Source organism: Alligator mississippiensis, chromosome 4 (genome assembly GCF_030867095.1).
Source record: "Alligator mississippiensis isolate rAllMis1 chromosome 4, rAllMis1, whole genome shotgun sequence".
Classification (NCBI taxonomy): Eukaryota; Metazoa; Chordata; order Crocodylia; family Alligatoridae; genus Alligator; species Alligator mississippiensis.
In genome coordinates this window covers 182,628,683-182,654,089 of record NC_081827.1, presented here as the reverse complement: position 1 = coordinate 182,654,089, position 25,407 = coordinate 182,628,683, and the positions used below count along the sequence as shown (strand labels likewise).

The 25,407-nt window shown below is 42.2% G+C and overlaps 1 protein-coding gene across 8 annotated transcripts in view; it reads right to left on the bottom strand.

Annotated features, from left to right (window-relative positions):
* The window catches only part of HDAC4 (histone deacetylase 4), a 426,792-nt gene that overhangs the window by 76,940 nt on the left and 324,445 nt on the right, over positions 1 to 25,407 (bottom strand). For all 8 annotated transcript variants that reach the window (XM_019492149.2, XM_019492145.2, XM_014594242.3 and 5 more), the window contains 3 exons: positions 17,945 to 18,202; positions 11,305 to 11,491; positions 3,390 to 3,523 (listed from right to left, as the gene is read on the bottom strand). In XM_019492149.2, the coding sequence (XP_019347694.1) occupies positions 3,390 to 3,523; positions 11,305 to 11,491; positions 17,945 to 18,202 (579 nt within the window). The remainder of the gene's footprint in view (positions 1 to 3,389; positions 3,524 to 11,304; positions 11,492 to 17,944; positions 18,203 to 25,407) is intronic.

Genomic DNA, 25,407 nt, shown 5'->3' with positions numbered 1-25,407 from the left:
AGTGGAATTTCATTTTTAATTCACAGGTGCACATGGGGCTATAATTGTTATGTCATGTTGTCCAATTCTATGTAGTATACATAAATATGCTTTCTGTGCACTTTGTTCTATAACTGTCTCATAAATAGATACAACTGATGGAATTTAAGAATTAGTTTAATTCAATTTAGGAAACATATATAAACATTACAAGAAGAGTGTTGAAGAGGTAAAGTGAAGCCTACTTGAAGTAGGAAATGACAAAGTTAGATTGTCCATCTAGCCAGAACTGTGTCCTGAGTACATCCGCATTTCAACAGTGTTTAACGACACGATTGCAAAATATTTCTTTAGCAGGGCTGTAGGCTCATTTAAATGACATGTAGTGTCTGAAGCATGAGGCCATACTTTTGGACAAAAGATGATAAATACAAATATTTAATAACTGCATTAATCACAAATGCCATGCAATGTCTGAACTGAATAATGCAGATACACTGCAGAAAAAATTAAGTCAGCAAGCAAACTGGGAAAGTACTGGGTTCTTATCCACTGACTTGTTACGTGTCCGTAACCAACTCACTTCAACTCATTCTACCTGTCTTCTCACTTGCAGACACATACTACTACTAATATTAACATACCTCATGGGGCTGCTGGGAAGATTGATGAAGATTTATCAGTTATAGTGTGCCTATCTAGACTGCTATACAAATGCTGAGTATCCTTTATGCACTCACTTTATTGCACACATTGCACAAAAGAGTCAAAATAATACACAGACCCCCAAACAACCTTAACTGGTAATTTTTTTTAACTTCTCAAAGCTATACTCTACCCTTTAAAGTTTCACTGTAAGGTAAGGGTTTCTTTTTTTTTGTTTTTAATATGGCACATGTGTAGCTGGAGCTCTCTCTTCCTAGTGCTGAAGATGAAAAAAAAAAATCAATCCAGATTCCAAGACAGTCCTATCAAGACCCTCTGTGTAAATTTATTGGTATAGATCTCAGATATAAAGCTGGTTTTGCTAAATTTGTCACACACTGCAATCGTCTGGTAAAGAACAAAAGGTATTCTCTCAGTCAGTCCAAAGAAAGGAGAGAGAAACTCTAGCCTGTCAGGACAAGCCTCTTAAACCTGAATATTCCTTCTCCCTACCACTTAAATCCTTTTTATAGATAACATGAATGTCACATTATGCATTGTCTAAATAAAATAACAATACATTATATAAACCAACTTAACTACTCATACCACTATGCATACCCAGAGACAGAATTCAAATAAGGGTTTTAAGATGAGGAGAGAGAGGAAGTGACTCAGTGGCTTGGAAATAAGGAAAAGTATTCAAGATAGATGAATCAATGGGTTAGTACAAGTTAATGGATGACCCCAAATACAGTGGTTCAGAGGGGAGGGAAAGATAAACTGCCAGTATCAGAGGAGTAAAATGAAGGAGTGGGAAGGAGGTGTGCAATGTCAGATGAGTAAAGTGGAGCAATTTGATGCAAAATTTCATACATGATAGAGCTATATCCTTGGCACAGGCTGGGAGATAACTAGGAATCCAATGGAGATGAAGGGAAAGGATGACTGGAAAGGCAGTGCAGCTGCATTCCAAATACCCTGAAGTTTACAGACCAAAGATTAAAGATGGTCATAAGATATTTTAAAAAGAAGAGAGACAGGAAGTGATTAACACATGATTAAAGTCTTCAGAAGAGGACGGGTCAAGATAAGGTTGAATTCTACTAATGTTCAGAAAATAATTACGGACAAGGGAAATGTGGGAGGAAAAAAGTTGAGTGTCAAGAATGACTCCAAGATTTTTGTCCACAAAAGCAATCAGATGGGCCAAATTAAAGTGAATTAATAGTTGGTTAGAATTCATAGATCAAAGAATTTTACACCCAGGAGGACAATTTCTGTGATACAGAGGTAGGAAATGAGGAAAGCAATACTGTTTGGCATAAGTGTTGCTTCTAAAAAGCTGATCTTAGTTACAACAATAGAGTACTTGTCTTAAGCTCCCCTTACTGCCCCCCACCACAGTAGAGTAAGAATAAACCCAACCTTCAACTGCGCTTGTCTTTTCAGATGCAAGTCTAAACATTTTTTTGTTCTCTATATAGGGAAACAAAGATGTGGCACAACAAGTTTTGCTAACAACAATGCTGCCCCCAAGTGGTTAACACTCCTGACTACATGGAAATGATTTTTACCCAGACATTGGCTTTAACCAGGGGAAGTTGCATAATATTCAGACCCGTCAGAAAAAAACAAAACAAAACAAAAAACCCCCAAGTATTCAAACAACTGACAATACTGTAAGAATTTAGTTTGATTGTTTTCAATCTATATATGCCTTTGTTTTCTTACTGAGTTCATCAGCTTCCTCCTCCCCCTTTGCAGAAATGGCCAACGAAGTTTCACAGATTCACAGAAATTTAGGGCTGGAAGGGACCTCGTGAGATCATTGGGTCCAGCCCCCTGCTCTGGGCAGGAAAGACAGCTGGGGTCAAATAACTCCAGCAAGGTGTGCGTCTTTTAAAGATCTCCAGGGTAGTTGCCTACACCACCCCCAACTGGGAGTGTATTCCAGAGTCTGGTCACATGAACCATGAAGAAGTTTTTCCTTATATCCAGTCTGAAATCTTCTTTTAGGAGTTTTTGAAATTAATACAAAACACCTTGATTCTATGTTCTGTGAGCCCTTGGTTATGAATACAGCCTCTCATTCTGTTGCAGCACCTTAAGCTTGGCTTGGCCACTAAACTATCAACAACATTCAAAGAAAATAAGCCACAAAAACAATGGAAAAAAATTAAGGATAGCATTCAATCAATAACTGCTATTATAGCCTGGAATTACAACAAAAAGACTAAATTACAATATGCTCCAGTCTTTGACCCCTGCAAAAGTCAATGCTTGACAGATCTTTTACATTAGTAAGGGAAGTACCAGAAAAAAATATGCAACCCCCCTCCACCCTCCCCACTGCAAATAGTGCAATGCAGATATATTTAATATCAGTCTATACATTTAGTGATTGAAACAGACTCAGTAATGTAACCAAATCACATAGCTGAAAAAGTATTTCTGGTAGGTCCAAATGCTCAAGTACAGAGTCACGTAGGCATGGATTAATTTTAAGCCACATTTGTCAAAACTCAATCTACAGATAACCTTATAAAGTTTTAAAATGAAGTCTAGCATAAAAGTTTGCGTGTCCAGATAAATCAGAGATCCAAGTTGCAAAATTCCATGTGCTGATCTTCAAAAGCAAAAATAAGTTCCTAAAAATGCTCTGTTTAAAATCTGACCGCAGAATCAAAAAGACAAGTCTACTCTCTCTCTTGTTCCTAAACACACAAGCACTTCTCTCCCCCTTCTCTGGTGGTATTTATTACCTCACATTTGCCACGGAGGCCTGTCTCCTGAAGGCGGGACCAGATGCTCTGGATTCTCCCTGCATGCTCTGGGTGGCTGTTTGTGTTTCCACAGGTACACTGGTGTTTCAGCATCAAGGTGTCATATACAAGGCCTGCAGTAAAGGTTACAAAATTGCTTGCAATTAAAGCAACTTTTTTTGTTAAGACATATGGAAAAAATCCCCTGGTTTGGACTAGAGCACTTTATATTCAGTTGAACTAGTATGCACAAGTAAATAGGAATTTCACAGGCAAATGTAGCACACTAGGAAATTAAAATTCTAGACACTTAGAAACGAGGCCAAAATTTCAAAAGTGACACTAAGAATTATGCAATGCTGAAAATTCTTAACACATTTGGGGAAAAAAAAATCACTAATACTAAGAAAAGATAAAATAAGGTAGATAGAAGTGAGTGGTGAAGTGAAAGCAGGTGTCAGCAAGACAAAGCTGGGAGGTTGCTGAAAGTAGTTGAAAGGTGAAAGCAGGAAAAAGTGCAGATTTCAGCAGAGACATGCAAATGCAAGAGTAATAAAAAAGCCATTGCAAAGTAATAAGCATAATAGGTACGGTGACAAGTTTGGTTCTAGCCTTTCCTTAAATCAGATACCAAGGAAGGGGGCAACTACTGAGAGACATTCTCCAGATATACAACTGACAACCACATGGGGCAGTTTCCAAATTATGACAAGGTGAAGTTCTTGAAGGGGATGCAAAACTCTGACTTATTAGTGAAGCCAAACAATGCAGGATGCGTTTGCAGACTGACTACATTTAAAGAGGTAATGCAAAACAAATGCTCTTCTTTTGAAAGTCAGCCATTGGTATATGCTTACACTGCAATCCAAGGGTGTAGCTAGCTCATGTACCAATAGTATAGTCTGTGGCAGCAAAGAGTTATGCATGGGTTGAAAATCCATCCAGGACCTTAAGTTAACACTCAAGCACCTAATTTTTGTGCTGCAGCGGCTGGAGTTTGTTGATATCTGAATTACCTAGCTAAGGGCTAGCTCATGTTACCAAATTTACTCAAATCCAAGATGAGGTTTTTCTCTCCAGTCACCCTGGGAGAAAAAAGCCTTGTCTAAGATCTGAGTATCAGCCTGGGGCAGGCAACAGCTCAGCTCTGGCATTAGCCCTGGGCTTGGGGCCAAAGCAGGTGCTATGCCATTATGCCTGCCGCAGGCTGGGGTGGCTCACATGGCAGGGGAGGGTGTATGTGTGGTGGGGAGAATGAGGAAAGAAAAACCCATGGTGTACGCCTTGGCCCCTGCCCACAACAGCTGTGGCTCTGGTTCCAACTCCTCCAGCCCCAACTTAGCCAGGCCTCAGGCTGCTGCCACTTCTTCTTCCTAGTTAGGCTTGAGCTGCCACCACAGCCAACTGTCCTGAAGCCAGAGCCACTACCCAGAAGGAAAGTGGCGGGGAAATGCAGAAGGTGGGGGATGCCAGGTTTGGGAAAGGGACAGGCACTTGCGACAGACAGCATGACCAGGCAAGCAAAGACACTAGGAGGTAGAAGCACCAAGCAGTTACAGACATAGTGAAGGCAGGGGGCAAGTGATGGTGGTGGCAGTAGGGGGTTCAGCAACAGGACAGCAGGCACAGGAACCAGGGTGGCAAGCAAGGGAGGCAAGGGGTGGGAGTCTGGCTACTTGTCCCTGCTGTTGCTTTGGGGGTATGAATTAAGGTGGCCCTCCAATAATTATATTCTATACATGAAAATTTATGACAAATGTATAGTTTTCCACACATATAATCTAATTATTGGAAGGTTGCTTTAAATCTGAAGTTGTTTTGGATTCAGATAAATATGGTACATCTAAAGGAGCTTCAATCATGCCTTTGGATTGCAGCATAGCAAGACTCTTGGGTTGAAATTTGGCTTTCCACTACTCTCCAAAAACTGGCAATGAACCTTTCAGTCATTACGCTTTGAGGGAGTTATCTGGCATTCCTCGTTGCTTTGGGTGCTGGGACCCTTGAGAATGGAGAAATGGTTAAGTAGTTAGGTTAACCACAATTCAATCAATCAAGGCTTTACAAGACTCCCTGTTTGCTTCATTCTGACATTATTAAAGCCGATTAAGAGCTGCTGGGCAAAACCAAACAGTGTAAACTCAAGCTGAAGAGACAATATGGTCTACCAGAATGGATGGCTATTGTTTCTGACTTCGTTTTTTCTTGAGACAAGGAGTTTTTGGTTCTTTTTTACTGGACTGTACAGTTGGGAGAGATTTTAGGCAAGTTTAGGGTGTAAAATGTCCTTCTTCAGGTCATATTTCTATACTTCTCATATTTCCTTCTAATACAATATTTTTATAAATACTGAGGGATTTTACGAAACATATATCAATATTTTGACTAATATCTTTTATTCAAGAAGTATTTAAATAAATTGTCTTGTGGACAACTTTTCCTGCCTGAAGAGCTGAGGCAAGGTAGCTAGAAACAAAGACCTAACTCCACCTTCTCTTAGCTGCTCTAGGCACCTTGACTTGTGCAGAATACAGTGGAAAATGAATGTAGTGCAGCCTCTGTGGTATTAAGCAGGTGTGTCATCCATGGAGTTTAATTTTGGTTCATACAATAAAAATGGATACAAAACAAACTGTATTTTTGAGCTCCTTAGTCAGGCAAAGTCCTGCTGACATCAATGGAGATTTGCCTCAGTAAGGACCAAGTCAGAATCGTATGTTCAGTTCATAGCTTTCTTGCTCTCATTCAATATCGTTAATATTTTAAAATGCTGTCCCATGGCATTCAAAGCTTCTAATAATCAAAAGTGAAAAGAGAGGAAAGCAATGCAGAATTCAGAACATCAAAGCTAATTACTTTAGCAGTCAGCAAAGCATGCAGAGAAACCTACAATCAAGGATTCAGAAAACAGTGCTAGGGAAGCATTTTTAGAGGCGGGTAAATGAGATTGCAGATACAAAGCATATTGTACGCTAACAGAGGGAGTGAAGAGAAGTACAGGGCAAGAAGAGTGAGATCACAGCTAATGGAGAAAGGGAAAGTACAGAAATAATGTAGGGAAGCCCAGAACAAGTAGCCATGCCAAGGATTAATTCTTATGATGCCTGCAGAAATCACATGTCCCACTGCTAATGGAAATAAATGCATTTTGAACAGTTTTCTTTTGTTTGCATACTATGTTTCCAGACAACAGGTAACCCCATCCCCGCAACTGAGCAGCTTACTATGCAACAGACTATATCTGCCCAACAAATGAACTGCATTGATTTCAATGGGAAGTTGGATGGGCTCAACCGTGAACTTTAACTTGGACAGGATGAAGGAGGTGGATTTTGCTTATACTTATTTTCCAAAGGTATTTACTTCCTCAAGAATTTAATTCTTAATAGTAAACCATGAAAAATTAAGGTGTTGGTTATTTTAGGAATGCAGGTACAACATGATGACAGATCTAGACCACCAATCAGTCTAACAAAATATCCTGTCTCTGACTGGGCTCAGTACCAGAAACTATCAGGATACATACAAATCAGTTATTGGCTTTTTTACAACCTCCTAGTTTTCCTTCCATTGCTCCCATATCTGCCTCCAGTCCAAAAGGATTGCCGATCATCTCACAGGTGTCCTGCTTTTGTATGAATAGCAGTTTGCTTATACCGATTGTACATAATAGGTGGGTAGCTCACTTCATAACACCATTAGGGAGATGCATAGGTAAGGCTGAAAGTAGGAAACTTTAGCTCTGCATCTTTAGCTAGTTTAAAGCAGTATAAGATGTAACAACATTTTTAAGCACAGAAAAGTTAGGTACTTTAACAATTTATCTTTCTAAAATGCATGTTTCATAATTTCCATTTCACTCAGTGATATTAAAGTTGGGTATATGGAAAGTAAATACACTCAGAAGGAGGTATCTGAAACAATACCAAGAAAAGCTCTGCTTGGCACATGGATTTCACTGTTACTCCTTTAGGCTGACATGCTGCTACCCCAAACTGATGAAAATTACATCTTTGTACCATTCGTATGCAGTCCTATATATTTTGGATGAAATGACAGCTTCACTGAAATTCATAACAGAATACCCTGAGTCTTCCCTGGGGCCATGATATGTATATGTGGACACCACTGAATATATACTGTATTTATCCAAATACAGGACAACTCTGAATTTAAAATACCCCCAATAATTAGATTTTATTTATGGAAACGTATCAAATTTGTTATAGTTTTCCATGTATAGAGACTGATTTTTGGGGGGTCATATTAAATTTGCACCTCTGCTATCCACTGCTGTAGTGGGGGAAAGCCAGTAGGGAAGTAGATATTGGGAGAGGCAGGCAGCTGGGGAGGTAGGAAGTGGGGGAGTCAAGTGGCTTGATCCTTACTTCTTGCCTTGCCCACACCTTGCTCCCTGCCACCTGTGCCCTCACTACTTGCCCTCACAGCTGCTTGCCCTCTGCATGCATGCCTCAGCACCTGCCCTTTCCTCACAGTGCCTGGTCCTCTGGCTCCTTACTACTACCCTCATGCCTGCACCTCTTGGCGCATGCATCTACCACTGCTTACCTTCCAGCTCTCTCCAGCCCCAGGCACAGATCATGTGGCTGTTCCAGCCCTAGCCTGGCGACATAGCAGCTGTTGTGGCAATGGCAGCTCTGGCCCAGTACCAGAGTTGCTGCCACCACCACTGCTGCTGCTGTTGGGCCAAGGTAGGGCCGAAGCAACCACGTGATCTGTCCCCGGGGCTAGAGCCCTGCCAGGGCTGGAGTCAGAGGGTAAGAGGCAGCCCTCCCCACCCCCCATACTCAAATCCAAGACAAGGAGCTTCCCTTCATCTGAAAAAGGGAAAAATCCCTTCATCTGATAAAGTAAATATGGTATATGGAGGGATGGCATGCATGTACTATCGTGGCAATGTGGGTGAGTATACATAATATGCTTTAAGCATAAAAAATGGTTACATACATTCATACACACGTGCGTGCATGTGCACGTGTGTGTATAGGATAGAGATGGCACTAGAATGGGCTACATATCCTCATGTGATAAAATCAAGGCTCAAAAAATATAATTGGAGTAGGTTGTAAACCTCTACTCTTCCCGGATGAAATAGTGATTTCAGTCATATTTCATCTTCTTTTCTGCAGTACTACATATTATTCCTCACCCTAACTTTTTAAAGGTTTTTTAAGAAAAGAGTAGACCTGTGCACTTTATTTGAATTCCTGTAGTCTCTTCCTGTGGTTCAGGACACTGCACTGCAGTCGCACAAAAAGTAAATGCTAGATCATTTAGACTCAAAATACTTAACTACACTCGACATTACAGATTAAATTAACTGGTGCTGGAAGAAATATTCTTTCAGACATGAGAAGGTTGGTTTTTTAAAGGTCAGCATTAAAGCATGACCAACTTGCTTTTCTTGGCAGAACAAACATATGATTTGCGGCTCAGATAATTATATTGCTCCTGCACAGGAGGAGAGAATAAATGCCTTCATCAAAAATAAAAAATGCTTTAATACAGAACACCAGAATAATTTGTCGAACTCATTTTCACAGGAGATCAGAGACTGGATAATTGTAGCTATGCAAATTAATGGCCCAACCTGGAAATCCTTATTTAAGTGAGTAAAATTGTACAAGCACAAGTATTCCCATTAATGTCAATGGGGCTACTAGTGCTAGTAAGGGCTTCTTGAAGAGTTACATTCAAAATGTACCAGCTTGAAGGAAAAATTAAATGTCACGCGTCAGGACATAAAACTGACTGCCTGCAGGAATCAGGATGGGGCTATTTTCTGTCCACTTTCATGTTCTGTAATGCACTACACATTTCTTGGGTGTAGAATGTTTTGCTTTTCATATACCTTTTAAGCATCAGGAACTGGTCATGCCAGAGACCGGATAATAAGCTATGCATACCATATAGAATCAAACCACCGGGTCTATCTACATTCCTAACTCCTTCCACAAAACCCTTTAGAAGGATTTTCAATGTAACATTTAAAAACTAAAAGAAATGAAGAATTCCTTTGTTGATTTTATCATAGACTGACCCTTTTAAGATCTACCACAGACTGACCCTCTTAAAATCAGCACTATGGGTGCCTATACACGAGCAGACTCGATTAATCTAGTCTATTGGAGCATGGTAATTATCGTATTCTAGTAGACTCCAGTGTCTCATGTATCAGTCCCCACATTTAAAAATGGCAGCAAGGGTGCTTTAAACACTCTGGGTGCTTTAATTAGAGTAGCTCTCCCCTTCCTATGGGTACCTATTTTAATGTTTGATTTGGTTCATTAGGGTCATAGGCCAAAAGTCTTGTTTTCAAGCCTCTTGTAGAAAAGATGATTATAAAAAAATGAATTCAAATCCTAATTTGCAGTAAAACCAAAGGCATGCAACTATAACAGTAGAATTCTCATATTAGTTCTCAAAAGTAGTCACTTTTAAAACTGATTTGCTTTACGTGAAACTAGTTTAAAAGATGCCCTGCCGATCTTATCCATTTGTATTTAAAAATAACTCAGAACTTTACTGCCCTGCACACAGGCAAAGGTGACTCACACGTTACAACCAATTACTAGAGGCCAACAAACTTTCAGGCCAAGAAATTATTTTCAACAATACGGAAAATACTGGGTTGTCCACTTATGGCAAGAAAGTAAAAACCAGATTTGACAGTTTGGGCCTTTAGCCTTTCTTGAATACAATCTCACTCACTGTGTGCTAGGACATCCATTTGCAAAACAGCTCCTCCTATTTTGGGAAGAACAGTAAACTCTGCCTAACTACTGAATGCAAGAGTTGAAAAAAATGTGTGTAACTACAGCTTATGCAAACCAGAAGCTATCAAATCAAGACTTGTGTTTGAAAAGATTTTGATAGAAGGTCAATTATTTTCCTTTTTTAGTCTTTAGAGGAAACTTGTACCTTATCTACATTTAAGTACTTGGTTATCTCTGACATATCCTGTTCTCCTTATACCACAGGCTGTAGAACAGGGTGGGCCACCCAGGGGCCATGGCCTGACCAATTTTTAGCACATTAATTTAGCTTGCTATGCAATTAAAAAATAGCTATACAGTTTTAACTGGAATGACAATTGCGCATTTGTGGGTTATATAAATTTATGTGCTAAAAGTTGGTTGGGCCATGGCTCGGGTGGCCCACTCTGTTCTGTGGCCTATGCCCTACACCAGGGTGAGGAGAAGGCTGCTTAATGCAGAAGCCTCCTCTAATAAAGATACATCAGTTGACAGTTTCCCTCCACTTGCAGGGGTATTTTCTGCTTGGCTGCTACAGGCAGATCCCACCACCCAGGCAGAAAATATCCAGTATCTGATGACAAAAGTATTTTTAGAGTTCAAGCTCGTAGTTGTTTGGCAGGCTCACATTTATTGATAACACTGTGCTTCTTTCTTCCTCATGCTTACACTACCCTTATGGTGTAGTGTGAACTATTCTAATTTTGGGTGGGGTAAACAGACAAAACGCTAGGCTACATTTCCATTATTTTTGTAACTTATTTAAAATGTATACAGGGTGAGCTCTTTCTAGGTTGCGATCTCTCTCTCCAGGCAACGGGGGACAAAAGGGTACATAATTACTGACCCAGATCATTCGACCTCACCCAATAAGGAAAGGCATGTGTGGAGTTCCTGGACTCTGTAATCATTACAGGGATTCAGGGTATCTAGGCAGATGCCCCTGGTCTCCCAGAGATGGTGTTGGGGGGTGACAAAACACCAGGTTGCTTTAATAAAGATGCCTTTCCCATGGTGAGCTGGCTTCCTCCATTGTACTTGTACATGACCATTGAATGCTTCTTAGACTAAGTGATAACCAGAACCCATAGCCACACACAGTCATTCAACAGCTTCCTGAATGGATCCTGAGGCATTACCTGTTGTGAACCTTGGCTTAGTGGGTGGCTCCTGTACAGACATGGGAAAGGTGGCAGAAGCAGGTGAGGACTGTGCCCGGGACAGAGGCCGGTGCCCTCCAAAAGACACTGGGATGCCAGCTGCCTCCATTGATGCTTGGTAGTTTCTCAGCTGGTGAATGCGTTGCTGCTCCAGTAAAAGGGCTTGCTGTTGGGAAGAATGGAAAGGGTTATTATATGACAACCATCTGCACAAATACCTGAATTAAAGATGTTTTAATGAAACTTTTAAAACAATGTTCCATGGAGTTTTTAGTTCATTTACATACACAGGACTGACACTGTAACAGAGTGCCTAATGCAAACAGACCTGTTGACTTCAGTGGGATCTGGAGCAGGTCCTTACTATAGGCAAGTTTTCTTTAAGCAACACAGTCTAAGCAACCTTATATGGCAATTAAAATCACATCACTTGAAAAGCAAAATTTTGCTTTTGGATACAATTCTACATAGTGATTTTCATACCTGCAGCTCTACATAATTTCGGTCTTTGCTATGCAAGGGACAACTGCCTTTCTCCCCAGCCAACTGCATATACCTGAGATCTGCAGAACTGTTCTCATTTAGAGGCCTCAGATCAGGGAAATAAGTAAGGGTCTTTGATCCCTCAGACTCAGAGCCCGTGTGATGGAGCCAGCGACCTGGCCCCACTCTCTGCTGCCATGTGCAGCTCCAGGAAGGTCAGACAAGAATCAGGACTAAGACTCCCTCTATGCATTACAGTTACGGCATGATTAACTAGGTAAATCTTAAGTTGTGACCCAGCCAAACGTTCACCCGGTTAATGGTATAATAAAACAAGCAATAAGCTAGAATGTGGGGACAGTGTTCCCAGTGCTGCCCCCGTGGCGAGCCCATGTTGACTGTGGGGCTTGGGGATTGTGATCCCAGGCTCCCCATGCACTGATGACAAGGTGTGATGGGATCTAATGTGCAATCCCACAATCACAGCTCCTACCATGCACATGTGGCATGGTGGGAGGTACACGTGTATATTGTGCATTAGATCCCATTGCATGTGTAGGGGGGGCCCAAGATGGTGACAAGTGCCCTTGTTTGCTCAGTCTTGTTAGGGACAAGCTAACACTGAAGAACATTTTCTTTTTAGGACTGCTTATGCCATTAAACCAGAATTGTCTCTCATATCTAGATTTTTATTTTAGTAGGGTGATGCTAGAGACTTGGAGAATGTTCTTGCTACAACCAACTGTTAGCAGCATGACATTATGTTTTGTTTAACTTCATTCTAGTATAGCAAATGCGGTGGGATGTTTAGACAATACATCACTTTATGACAATAAATCTTTTTTTTTTAATTAAATATTAGGTAGTAGATTTCCAGGTGGCTACATGATGAAGTCTAAAACCAAAACAGGATAAATGAAATAATCCAAATAATAAAACAAGCCAAGAATCTTAGATCAGTCCCTACTAGACACCAAAGCCTAGGCTCTGACAGATAACTCAGGAGGTGAAGTTCAAAACTAGTGATCAAGGGCATCTCAGGAAACTTTAACTGCCCTGACAGGGGAAGCTCAGAAGGAACTCCAACCACAATACACTGGAAAACCTAAGGCAGGGGTAGGCAAGATATGGCCCATGGGCTGGATCCGGCTTACCAGGCGATTTCATCTGCCCCAAGGGTGGGTGCCCACCAATTAAATGTATCTGGCCTGGCCCACCACTGCCCCTGCTGCGCTCCGCATGGGCCTGAGCCTCACTCACTCCCATTGGGGCAGCAGGCTGTACTCCCACTCTCATCCGTGGGAGGGCCCTAGCCCTAGCCCCAGCCAGCATGCATAGCTTCTGGCTGGGACTGCTGCTGTCGCTGCTGCAGCCACCTGGGGAACTCCTTGGCTCTCGGCCTCCAGCAGCATAGATTTCATAGACATTAGGGGCTGGAAGGGACCTTGTGAAATCATTGAGTCCAGCCCCTCTGCCAGATAGAGGAAGTCTGCAGGGATCACAAGACTCCAGCAAGATAAATATCCAAATGCCTTTTGAATGAGTCCAGAGTAGGTGCTTGCACCACCTCAGGGGGGAGTCTGTTCCAGACCTTGGACATTTGGGCTGTAAAGAAGTTCTTCTTTATATCGAGTCTGAATTGGCCTTCTAGAAGTTTGTGGCCATTGGACCTAGTTATCCCTTGGGGAGCCCTGGGCAACAACTGTTCTCCCAGATCCTGATGCACCCCATTTATATACTTATAGGCAGTCACCAAGTTCCCCCTGAGCCTTCTCTTCACCAGGCTGAAGAGTCCCATGTCCCTCAGCCTTTCCTTGTAAGGCTTTCTCTCTTGGCCTTTGATCATATGGGTGGCTCTCCTCTGGACTCTCTCAAGCTTATCCACATCTCTCCTGAAGTGGGGGGCCCAAAACTGGTCGCATTACTCTAGCTGCAGCCTCATTAAGGCCGAGTAAAGTGGGAGGATGATGTCCCTGGTTTTGCTTGAGATGCATTGGTAGATGCATGACAGAGTTTGGTTTGCTCTGCTGGGCACAGCATCACATTGGGGGCTCATGTTTATTTTATGGTCAATCAAGACCCCCAAGTCCCTTTTGGTTGTGGTGCTAGCACGTCCAAGCCTATGAGTATGATGCTGTTTTTCTCTCCTAAGGTGGAGTACCCTCCATTTCTCCATGTTGAATGCCATCAGGTTTTGGTCTGCCCACTTTGCAAGTGTGTCCAGGTCGGCCTGTATCCCCAGCCTGTCCTCCAGCATGACCACCTGCCCCCATAGTTTAGCGTCGTCTGTGAACTTTGCTAGTCCACATCTCCAAATCCAGGTCTTTAATGAAGATATTGAAGAGTACCAGCCTGAGTACTGAGCCCTGGGGGACTCCACTGGTAACCTTGTGCCACGTTGATTTGTTCCCATCAACTAGTACCCTTTGGGTCCAACCCTGGAGGCAGTCCCCCAGCCATTGGACTGTGAGATGGTCAAGGGGGCAGTTCCGCAGCTTGGTCGTGAGGACATCATGGGAGACCACGTCAAAGGCCTTCCTGAAGTCCAGATAACGGACATCAACCTTGTCTCCCTTGTCCAGGCAACATGTTACCTGGTCATAGCAGCTCCTCCTGGCCCCGTTACAGCACTCCAGGCAGCAGGAAGGGAAGCTGTGGTGGGTGCAGGGGAAGCTGCAGCTGGGCAGGGGTGTGGGGCCTGTGCCAGGGTGTCAGGAACATGGAGCCTGGGTCTGCGGGAACATGGGGCCCAGGCAGGCTCCATTGTGTGGGACTCCCTGTGGCTCACATGCAGCTCCTAGTACTTGGCCAGAGCCTGTGCAATGGAGCTAGTGACCTAGCCCAGCTCCCTATTGCCATGTTCAGCTCCCAGGACTTGTCTGGGACTGGTGGAGAGCCCTGCACAATGGAGCCTGGCCAGTTTGACCCTGCTCCATGATGCCCCAACTGAGTCCTGGGAGCTGCCCGTGGCGGCAGGAAGCGGGGCCAGACCAGCAGTTCCATCACACGGGGCTCCCCCCAGCAGCGTACAGCTCAAACTACAGTCCCAGGAGCTGTATGTGAGCCATGGGGAGCCCCACTTTCAGCTGCCGTGTGCAGATCCCAGGACTCAGCTGGGTCCACGTGCCACTGTGGTGCTCTGCCTTCTGCGTACCACTGGGGTGCCACCTCCTGCTGCTGATATTGCTGCTAGCAGCAGAGGCATGCAGGGGTCCACCCCCACACACCCCACCATAACCACACAACCCCCCACACATAAATCAAGCCAAATTTTTAAAAAAAGTTAAAATATGCTATGATAGATGTTTGATTTTTAGTATATGATTTGTTGGTTTTTTTGGTTCTAAATTGGCAAACCTCCTCCCTTCCCCCCCCCCCGGGTAATTCTTGGGGGCAAAGGGAGGGACATCTGGTGGCAAAGTACAGGGGTGAGGGTCCCAAGATGGTGACCAGGGGGCAGGGCACCTGTCAAGGGGCGGGGCTATCCCTGCAGGCCTCAACAGCTCACCAAAACTCCTTAAATGGCCCTTCAGCCAAAATTATTACCCACCCCTGATCTAGGCCAGGGCAGCTATGTCAATATAGCAAGAATGCCACTTTATTTTTAAAGGATTGTTTTCTGTGTTGGCACTCTGTCATCTAGTACAGAGGTTGGCAACCTGTGGTTCAATTCTACTGGTGCTTCTGTGGTTTTTCAGCAGCTGGAGGCTTTGGGGAAGAAGTGACAGCAGCAGCTGAACTGGAATCATAGATTCATGAAGAAATTAAGGTTGGAAGGGACCTCAGGAGGTCACCTTCCTGCTCAAAGCAGGATCATCCCCCAACTAGATCATCCTACCCAAGACTTCGTCTAGCCGGGTCTTAAAAATCTCCAAGACTCCACAACCTCTCTGGGTAACCTGTTCCAGTGTTTTATTACCCTCCTAGTGAGAAAGTTTTTCCTCATATCTAACCTAAACTTCCCTTGCTGCAACTTGAGACCATTGCTTCTTGTTCAGTTCTCTGCCACCACTGAGGCCAGTTTACCACCACCCTCTTTGTATGTAACCTTCAGGTAGTTGAAGGCTGCTATCAAATCAAATTTGATACAAGCTGCCAACTAGATATTGAGCCATTGATTACTATCCTTTGAGCCCAACAATTCAGTCAGTTTTTATCCACTTTACAGTTCATTCATACAACCTGTATTTCCTTAGCTTGCTTGCTAGAATGCTGTGGGAGACAGTATCATAAGCCTTGCTAATATCAAGGTATATCATGTCCACTGCTCTTCCCACATCCACAGAGCTAGTCTTCTCATTATAGAAGGCAATCAGATTGGTCAGGCATGACTGCTAGTCTGCTTCAGATTGAGCTTGATAATTTTGGCCTGCCATTCCTGAAGCATAACTGCCCCCTGATTTAGTGGACAGGTTGTGTGTTGGTGGTTTATGAGTAAAGAAGGTGGTTCTGAAGCATCTGTAGTTGGCAGGGGCATGAGAATTAGAACTAATTTTTTTTCTTGCCTAAACCTAGGTCCACCTTTCAGTCAATGGAATGGAATGGAATGGACCCTGTTCTGTGTATAAATCATTAAAGAACCTGTGAAGGATACAGCTGTGACCTAACACTCTCTTTTGCCCAAGGCAAATCAACCTTTCTTCTGTTATGAGACTTTGGCAAATGAACTACATACAATGCCCAGCCAACTTCTCTTGGTGCAGAGTGCTCCACATGAACCCCAAGGGACAGTGAAACATTTCCAAAGGTTGCATCATGCTGCAATTACAGGTAAGAAGACTATTTCCCTCAGCAGTGTGGCTTCACCAATTTGGAATATATTACCTGGGTGCTTTAAGGGGTTCTATACAAAGCCCAGGCAAGTCAGTGAAAAAAAAAAAAAAAACACCTGTTGTTTTAAGTGGACACTAGATCAACGCCTAATTTACCTGCCTTGCTTTGATGTGTTTTCTTTCTTACATTCATACAAGAGAATGTAATTCCATAGTCATTGAGTTTAAGGGCTGTCGCTATCAGGGACCATACACAAAATCTGTTGCTGTCCTTATGTTTTCTTCTAATGTAGCTCAGTTTACAGCCAAGTAATTGAACCCTGACTTTTCTATCTCCCCACCAGATCTATCAATGACAACGACTAGAATTATTTACAATTTATGACTCCGCCAACTGGGTAATATTCAATTAATACACATTTGAGATAAGGTCAAAATGTTTTGTGTTGTTGCATAACAGGAACTTCGAATATGTTTACTACTAAAAGGGTGCATCTACACGTTGCTTGATGGTGGCATTGTTACTGCGCCCCCCCCGTAATGCGCCATACATGCAGCGCATGATTATTTTTAGAAGCTACTTCTCCATAGTGGTGCACTATAACGTGGGAGTGTGCCGCTATGGTGAAGTAGCTGCTGGTCATGTGTATACATCCATCAATGCTACGCTGCTGTAGCACGTCACTACAGCAATGTACTGTCACATGTAGATGTACCCAGTTATAAATTCTCTATGTTTCACAAATAATTGCCCTTTTTTAACCAGTACAAATTTTCTATGGATTAAAGCATGTTGTTTAATATATTGCCAAGTTACACTGTGTGCAGCAAAATGATGCTGCACTCATAGAACTGCTCTCACAGGAATACTGCCTTGCTTAGTCCCAAAAATAGACTATACCGTAAGGTTCATTCCTTGGACCACTGCTAGTCTCCCATTTAGAGTGGGACCCAGCAGCTCTGACCACCTAGTTGCTGGATCTAGCATGCCAAGTCTGTGCTCCAGGGCTTTCCCACCCTGCTGAATCCTATATACTGCAGGGGATGGTCTGGCAAGTATAAAAGAGGGAAAAGGTCAGCACCAGTCCTTCTGCAATCAAAGAAGGTAAATCTGTCCGTCTCTCTAACTCACAGTTTAGCCCCATTGGCATATGCTGCCATTCTAGCTATTTCAATTTTACTGGTATTAATTTTTGTTTTGCTACTGCCAAAGTTATCCCCAATACTTCACCTCTTTCTACCTTCACTATATATAGAACACATGGCAGCAACAGAAACTTGCTAACTGCTCTCCATCGATCTGCCTTGCTATATTTTGAGAGATGGCTTACCACATACATATTTCGACTCCTGTAATCTCATACCTGGCGGAACAGCAGCTCCTGTTCAGCTTGCCTCTGGCCAGGCTCTAGCTCCTGTTGTGGCTCTGTTTCCTCTTCATCACTCTCAATGGGTTCTTGTTTCACCTGTACCATATTGGCCAACCCTTGCACCTCCTTTTGACTCGAAACTCTGTCACTGTATGGCTCCTCCAAAAGTGCTTGGTGTTCTCGTAATTCTTCTTCCGTCTCCTCAGGGTGGCTTTCATGCTGGCGAGTTGGCTCGGTAGGTTTTGGTATCATCTGAAAACATCCCAGAGGTTAACTGATAAATAAAGTGTAACGCACAGGGTTAAAGCTGATATTTTTCTTGTAGAATCAGCTAATGAAAACAAAATAAACAGTGGATCTAGCATAATATTCTTACAAACTAGATTCAAAAAAATATGCAATTTGAATAAAAAGAGATTTCAAGGTGGCATTGCTATTATTTTCTATACCTGGGAAAACTCATGTGCTAAGTAATGATGCTCTTATTTATTTGACTTTTTCTCTTTAGAAATCATAGGCCTCTGAAGTCTATGCACTCAGCACAGCTGCTCCACTTCTTTCAAGATTGGCAAGGAATGAAAACTTTTGGCAGAAGCTTGAGTGATATATTTCTTCTCTTCTCCCACCTCCCTGTTAGCCCAGCCTCTTTTTGACATACCCATAAAGGATATGTCAAAAATATGAAATTAGATGCCTTCCTAGCGGTTTCCAATGAAGCTCAAAATCTGAACACTTTAACTGTTCTGGGAAAGCTGAGGGTATTCTGTGACTTGTATTTACAAGCCCAAAATAATCAAATGTCAACAAGTGGAATATTCATAACGACCTGAACTCTATACGATGCCTGTGAATTTACTTCCTTCAACTGTCACATATTCTTCTCTGCCTCCATTCCTAAGCCTGTGGGAGCTTTTGTAACATGTCAGCTTTATTAGAATAGGCACCAGACATGCCTTCTAAAGTAAAGGTAATGACAAATTTTCACTGTAGTTAACACAGGCTCATAGCTTTCTGAAGCATTCACAGTCTAAGATGAAATCTGCCCTACTTGATAACTGCCTAGCAGTAATTTGATTTGTTTTAGCTTGGAACAAAACCAAGCAAAGGTAAAACAATTCCATATCCCTGTATTAAAGAGCTTAAATTATATCTGTTTGACAGATGCAGGAAAAAATGGCTGAATTTTGAAAACTGGCAAGAACTTAGCATAGGCGACTAGTAGGGGGTGCATGTGTCCCCTCCATCCTCCCCCCCGACAGGGCCAGTGACCCCCCCTGATGGCCAACACTGATGCTGTCAGCAGGGCTGGTGCCCCCCCTAACCGGGCCACCACCATCGGCAGCTTCTGCAGGTGCCCCCCAGATTCAGGAGGCACCAGTCACTCATGGAACTTAGTTTCCAGTAAGAAATAGGCTTTCTTTGCTTGTTATGAAAATCTTGGTATAAGTAAATCATAACAAAAACGCATACCATGCTTATACAGAAGTTAGAAAGGACCCTTATACATAAGTGCTGTTTTAGAAGGATGCCAGTTCAAATTGAAAATGACCATTTTACCCTAAAAAAATGGGTAGGATTAACATCTACTGGGTGTCTGGGAGAGTCAGAGCAGAGACTGCAGCAATAAGAAAATAACTGAGACAACCGTAATCATGGTGCAGACCCCAGTGGCTATGGGTTTCCAGAACATTCAGAACTACTGACGTTCAGCTGCCTTGAAATCCTTGACTTGGAGAAGATGAAAACGCCCTCTGAGGAAGGCCTGCATCCTGCCTACCAGCACATACTTATGAAAAGATACATCTTCTAAGTCTGTGCTCTGACAAGGGTATGATTCCTGGATCACATGAAACAGATGAACAGGATGAAGAGCTGCTGAGAAAAGAACTTGTAATACCTATTGTGAACACCGGTGGAATTGAAAAGCATTTCACAATAATTCCCTCCTGATTTTAAATTATCCCCCACTAAACTCAAGTGTGTAAGGCATTAAATGCAAAGAATATATGTGGAGAAGCTACAGCAGTAAAGACTGAGAGATCAAGTGCCCAATGACAAGATTTACAAAAGTTAAGGCTGCTTTTGCAACATAGGCTTGGTCTCACTGCATATTGTCTGTACTCAATACTGTTTCCTCTGCTCTTTTTTAATGGGAAACTTGAATGTACCGTGCTTTGTCATTAGCAGATTTCAGAAAGTAAGGAGAATGTGCAAGTTGGCCAAATTAACATTCCTGAAGCTGTTTCATATTTTGAAATTTCCTGACATGAGTGCTTGACCTTGCAATCTGAGCAATTCACCAGTGCCAGCTTTTTGGTTTTAATTTAAGTAACTAATGCGGCACAGTATGAGAGATTAAATACAAGATTAAACTACAGACTTAGTATTTAAAACATTTACAGTGATGCCAGAAATGGTAAAAGTACTTACACATTCTTAATATTTCCTTCTCTGCAGCAGACATCCTCTACTCTGCGATCCATTACAACTTAGTTATTTCTCCTCATCTTCCAAGCAAAAAAGCCCCCTTCTTTTACTAAAATTTCTCTCTCTAGCTTTACCCTGTACTGCCAGCAAATGGCTCTACTCAGAGGTGCCAGCTTCTTAACCAGACAGCTAGTTTCCCCAACTGGAGAACACAAACTACATTGTGATGAATAAACATTACAAAAAGATTAACCATTTTCAGGCAGGAACTTTATCTACTTAGTTACAATGCATGAAGATGGAAATGAGGATCTATAGCAAAGTCAGATTCCAATGAGACAGTCTCAAAAATTCTCCATCTTAGGGGGATGGCTTGGCAAGAAAAAATATGACTGAGAGTTTCCCTCCTACTAGAACTTAGTGCAAAAGTTGGTGATATTTGGGTGAGTCCCCACTCATTCTGTTATTCTCATGACAGTGTCTCTCTAGTAACATATCCTTAAGTAGCTGGGAAAAGTGAAGGTGCTGCAAAAAAAGTCTGGAAATGAAAGGACAGAGCTACAAGAATCCTGAGTAGCCTGGACCTCTAGGGAGCTTGCAGTATTTCTTTGGCCATAAGACAAAATAGGATTCTTGTCTTTTCAAAAGCGCTATGAAGACTGAGTTTTCCCAAGCTCTGAAAAGCCCAGATTTGTTGAGTCCCAAAAAATCCAGACTCTCTCCTGAATATTTATGCTTCAGAAGGGAAAATCCCTCAGGTTCAAGTAAAGAGCCTCAAAGTGAGCCACAGTGCAACAGCTGTGGTATACTGTTCAGGCAACTAAGGGAGTCAATCAATTGACTTAATGGCTCACTGTTCTCAACTCTACAGGTGTTAATGATCAGCTCTACTTAAGAGCAATTTTGTTGTCCTCTAGCTGCTCCTGGTGTCTCTGTTTCACAGTCTCTTTAGCTCAGACTCTTCAGCTCTTTTCAAAATCATTGATCCACCTATGGAGATCAGTCTTCTGCAGCAGCTAGAGATTCAGCTTTAGTTGCACAGGAAAGGGAGGGTGAATCAGCTGAGGATTAGGCTTTGTCACTGTCCACACAGCCATAATTCTGCCTTTCAAAAGCAAAGCATGTGTTATATTTGGGGCTGTACTGTATGTGAGAAAATACGATAACAAACAAAGCTTTATTAACTTTCACTTCCAGCCTGGAAGTATAAGTATGCCATAAGAGCCATGTCATGGCTCAATTCAACTTCCATTTGAATGGCAACCAAAACCAGCAGGAAACATAAAAGTAGAAAAAGAACTAGCTTGGCAGTACAAAAAATAACCTGGCTCCCGAGTCTGGAAATTCTACCAACAAATTATAGTTTGAAGGGTCTGGTGATCTAACATAATCATGGTATACCTACTGCCACCTGGTCACTGTCATACAAACTGGAGTCCCTGAAGGAAAAATACCTGAGTTCACAGAATCATAGGATTGGGACACATCATAGGGACAGGTTTCTTTGTGGGACAACGAAAAATCCTGAAGAAAAAATGTCTCCTGCAAGGCCTAGATGCTGTGCAGAAATGGAGCTTGGATACTGCCAGGCAGCTGAGCAGAACCACCACTGGGCAAAACTAGTCTGCACAATTTCCTACTAAAGCAAGTCTTGAATGAACATACCTACTAAAAGGTCTAAGGAAAAGGTGTTCCTGGTGCTATGTGATTTGCAGTGTTGTCCTCACTACATATTAAGAGGTCCAGAGGGAAGACGGACAACCAAATATGAAGGAGGGCAATGTAAAGTTATGGGAAGGCTCTCATTTTTTGCGTGATGCCTAATACCCTTTTTTAAAAAAAGAAAACCAAACCTTCCCCCACCCCTCTTTTTTTTCTGGTAGTTTGATTTACAAAACTTGAAAACTTTGGGGAAAAAGCTTTGTTCATGGTGTACGTGTGTGTAACTTTCTTTTTCCTCCCCACTCTAGTGGGGTGCTGCTTTTTTAGCTTGCGTGTGTGACAGCCTTCACTTTGAAGATTTCAATTAACACTCTAAAAAATGATTACGCATATCTCAGGCTCCTGAGCTACCCAGCTTGATAGCTGAGAAGCCTCTACTGCTTCCACCGATACAGCTTTGCTGCTCTCCTCCAGTCTGTGATCTAGCCCTTGCAGAAAGAGCAGGCTGTCTTATGATACAATTCTAGAACTAGAGAATGATAAAGAATGAGCGAGGAGGAAGAGAAGTTGGCGCACACGTGTTCTTCAGTCATCTTGCTTGGGCAGTATAAGGTCTGTTTTGTCAGAGGGATGTAGAAGAAACTCAATTTTCCATCTGATTGTTGCAAATTAGCATGGATTACCACCTCCATCTTCATTTTGTCTTGAGTTAGGGGGACAACCAGCTCTCTGAATAGCAACACCTGCTGGCAGAACAAAGTAAACCTAAGCAAGAAGCAACAGGAACCTCTGCTTGGAAGAGGAGGAATAACACAGCTGTGATGGCTCACAAAGGGGAAGTGAAGGGGAAAGCGAGACAAAACTTGCTGGTGCTTGCTATCAGAAACTAAACTCATTCTATCCTTTCCTACCAGCTTTATGAGACTTGGAAAGATTATGTAGTTGATTATATCAGGAATGTATTTAAACATTCCCAAATCCTTGGCAACAATCAGCCTGTGAGACAATGGATACAGGAAAAATAACTCTATATAATTTATGAAATGAGACAGATACGAATTTCAGACATCTCACATCCTGTTGAACTGCATTTCAAATTTAACTGAATGCACAAACATAACAGAAATAAGGAATGAGTTTTCAAAAAAAATAGCTTCTTCAGGGACTGCTGCACACAAAACTGTGTTTTACTTTTCAAGCTACCTAGGTCTCTGAAATCCCACATAGATGATAAAGGGGTTTTGATACGGTATCAAACTAAGAAAGGAAAGGAGTGAAGACTATTCTAGGATCATTGCGTGTCAAAAGTAGGTAAAAAATTAAATAATTTGGCAAAAAAATCTCCCAGTTTTATAACTAACTGAGCACTGTCAGTATGACCTATATACTGTTTAGAATATTATAAATGACATATTATTCATAAAAAACTTCCTTAGGAGACCATGAAGGCTGCATAGTTAAAACATTCCAAAACCCAGGAAATTCCAAGGTTGTTTGCCTCTGCAGCTTTCCAGTTGGTTAATAAAAAGATCGGTCATTGCTACATCACAGCCACTGCAACACCTTTTAAATCTTCATTTTGTGTAGGTAATATTACTTCAGTCACTGGCTGACTACTGTTTACAAAACTTATCAGAAAAAAAACTTTTCTACTCAACAAAAGAACATTTAACTCTAACCTTAAACATTCAGGCATTGGTTTACCAGAAAGCGCAGTTCAGGAGTAGGCTGGAAATAAATAATTTCTATTAAGGCTTCTGCAAATTATAGACCCAATGGTCTAACAACAAAACACTCTCTCTATATTTACTTGTTCCAAGATTACTCATATTTTTTACATGAACCTTACATTTATATTTTCTCAAACTACTTCTGCTTTCATTCTTATTATGTTAAAACAATATTACTTTAATTAAAAATAATGAATCTCTGCTAAGAAAACACTGTAGCACGGAGCTTACTATTTTCTCTTATTCCAGAGATGTCAAAGCCAAAATATTTTTTCATGTTTTATTCCAGAGGAAAATAGGGAACCACAGGCAATCGCTGCTCACACACCTCATGCACAGAAGACTCGAATTAGCACCTAAAAAGAAGTCTGAGTTTCCAAAGAACTTAAGAAATAATTATTTATGAAGATGAAACAACACTGAGAATCACTGTATACAGTTATTACACATGAAATAGAACATTATTGACATTTCAATGCTGAAAACTCAAAAGGAAGAAAAGCCAGAGTAAGGCAACCCTGAAGGCACAACTTCAGTTTTGGAAGGTTTGCTTTACTTTACAACCTTAATAGTGTCGTTAACTTTGGGGGAAGCATAGGAGTCATTTTCTAGCCCTTAACATTTACAAGGTTCAGCACTGGAACGTCTGTACCTTGGGCCCCTGGCTGACTTCCAGTTAAAGGCACCACAGGATCTGATGTGCTAACCTAACAACTGTGCTTCTTGCTATGCTACACATGCATGGCAGGAGGCATCACTATGAGATAGTGCCATATTGCTGGTGCAGGGGGAGCCTGGGATCATGATCAGCAAGCAGGAAGCCAGTCAGCTGATCCATGCTCCCACCCTTGGGAGAGTATCAGAGTCAAGGGCTCCCAGCCTCTGGGATGGAGCAAACTCAAGGATTTGATGTGTTCTAGAGGCTGAGAGCCTCAATCGGTCAGCTGATCTGCGCTCCATGTCTTAGGAGCACATATTGTTAAAGGCTCTCAGAAATTCCCGAGGCTGGAAGCCCCAATTAGCTGATGCCTAGCCACACATGCAATTTAAAGCATGGTGGGAACAAGACAGTCATTTCATATATTTTGTGTAATAACTTTATGGCTTATTCCTTGTTTTATCACACCATTAATTGTATTAGCATGTGGATGGGTTACTACTTAACTGATTAATCTTAAGTGTAACATCTGCCAGGGGCCTTCAAGACACCTGCTATTTGAGGTAGTGGGGAAATAACAGTAGTAGTATGGAGTGGAGGAACAGCCTATTGTCTCCCCCTCCAGACTGGCTGTTAAGAGTCCTAAAGTCCTCCCCAACCCTCCTTCAGGTCCAAACTTCTTACCCAGCCAGCTTTAGTTCCTACTCAGCTCCTTATTTGATCCATCACCTCCCTACAACTGCCTCTCTCTCAGTCCTACTCTTCCTTGCCACAGCCCTCATCGAATCGGAATCTTCCTCCTTCACTGGTATCTTGGCTGCCTTCAGTCCCAGTTCTCTTGTCACTCTAATTCCGTCAGATCTTCTTCCTCTCCCCCAAGCCTGTTTCCAAGGCCCAATCTTCTTGTCTAGCTCATTTCAGTCTTCCCCAACTCCTTGTTCAATCTCGTTGTTACCTTACCCCCAGCCACTGGTTCCGGT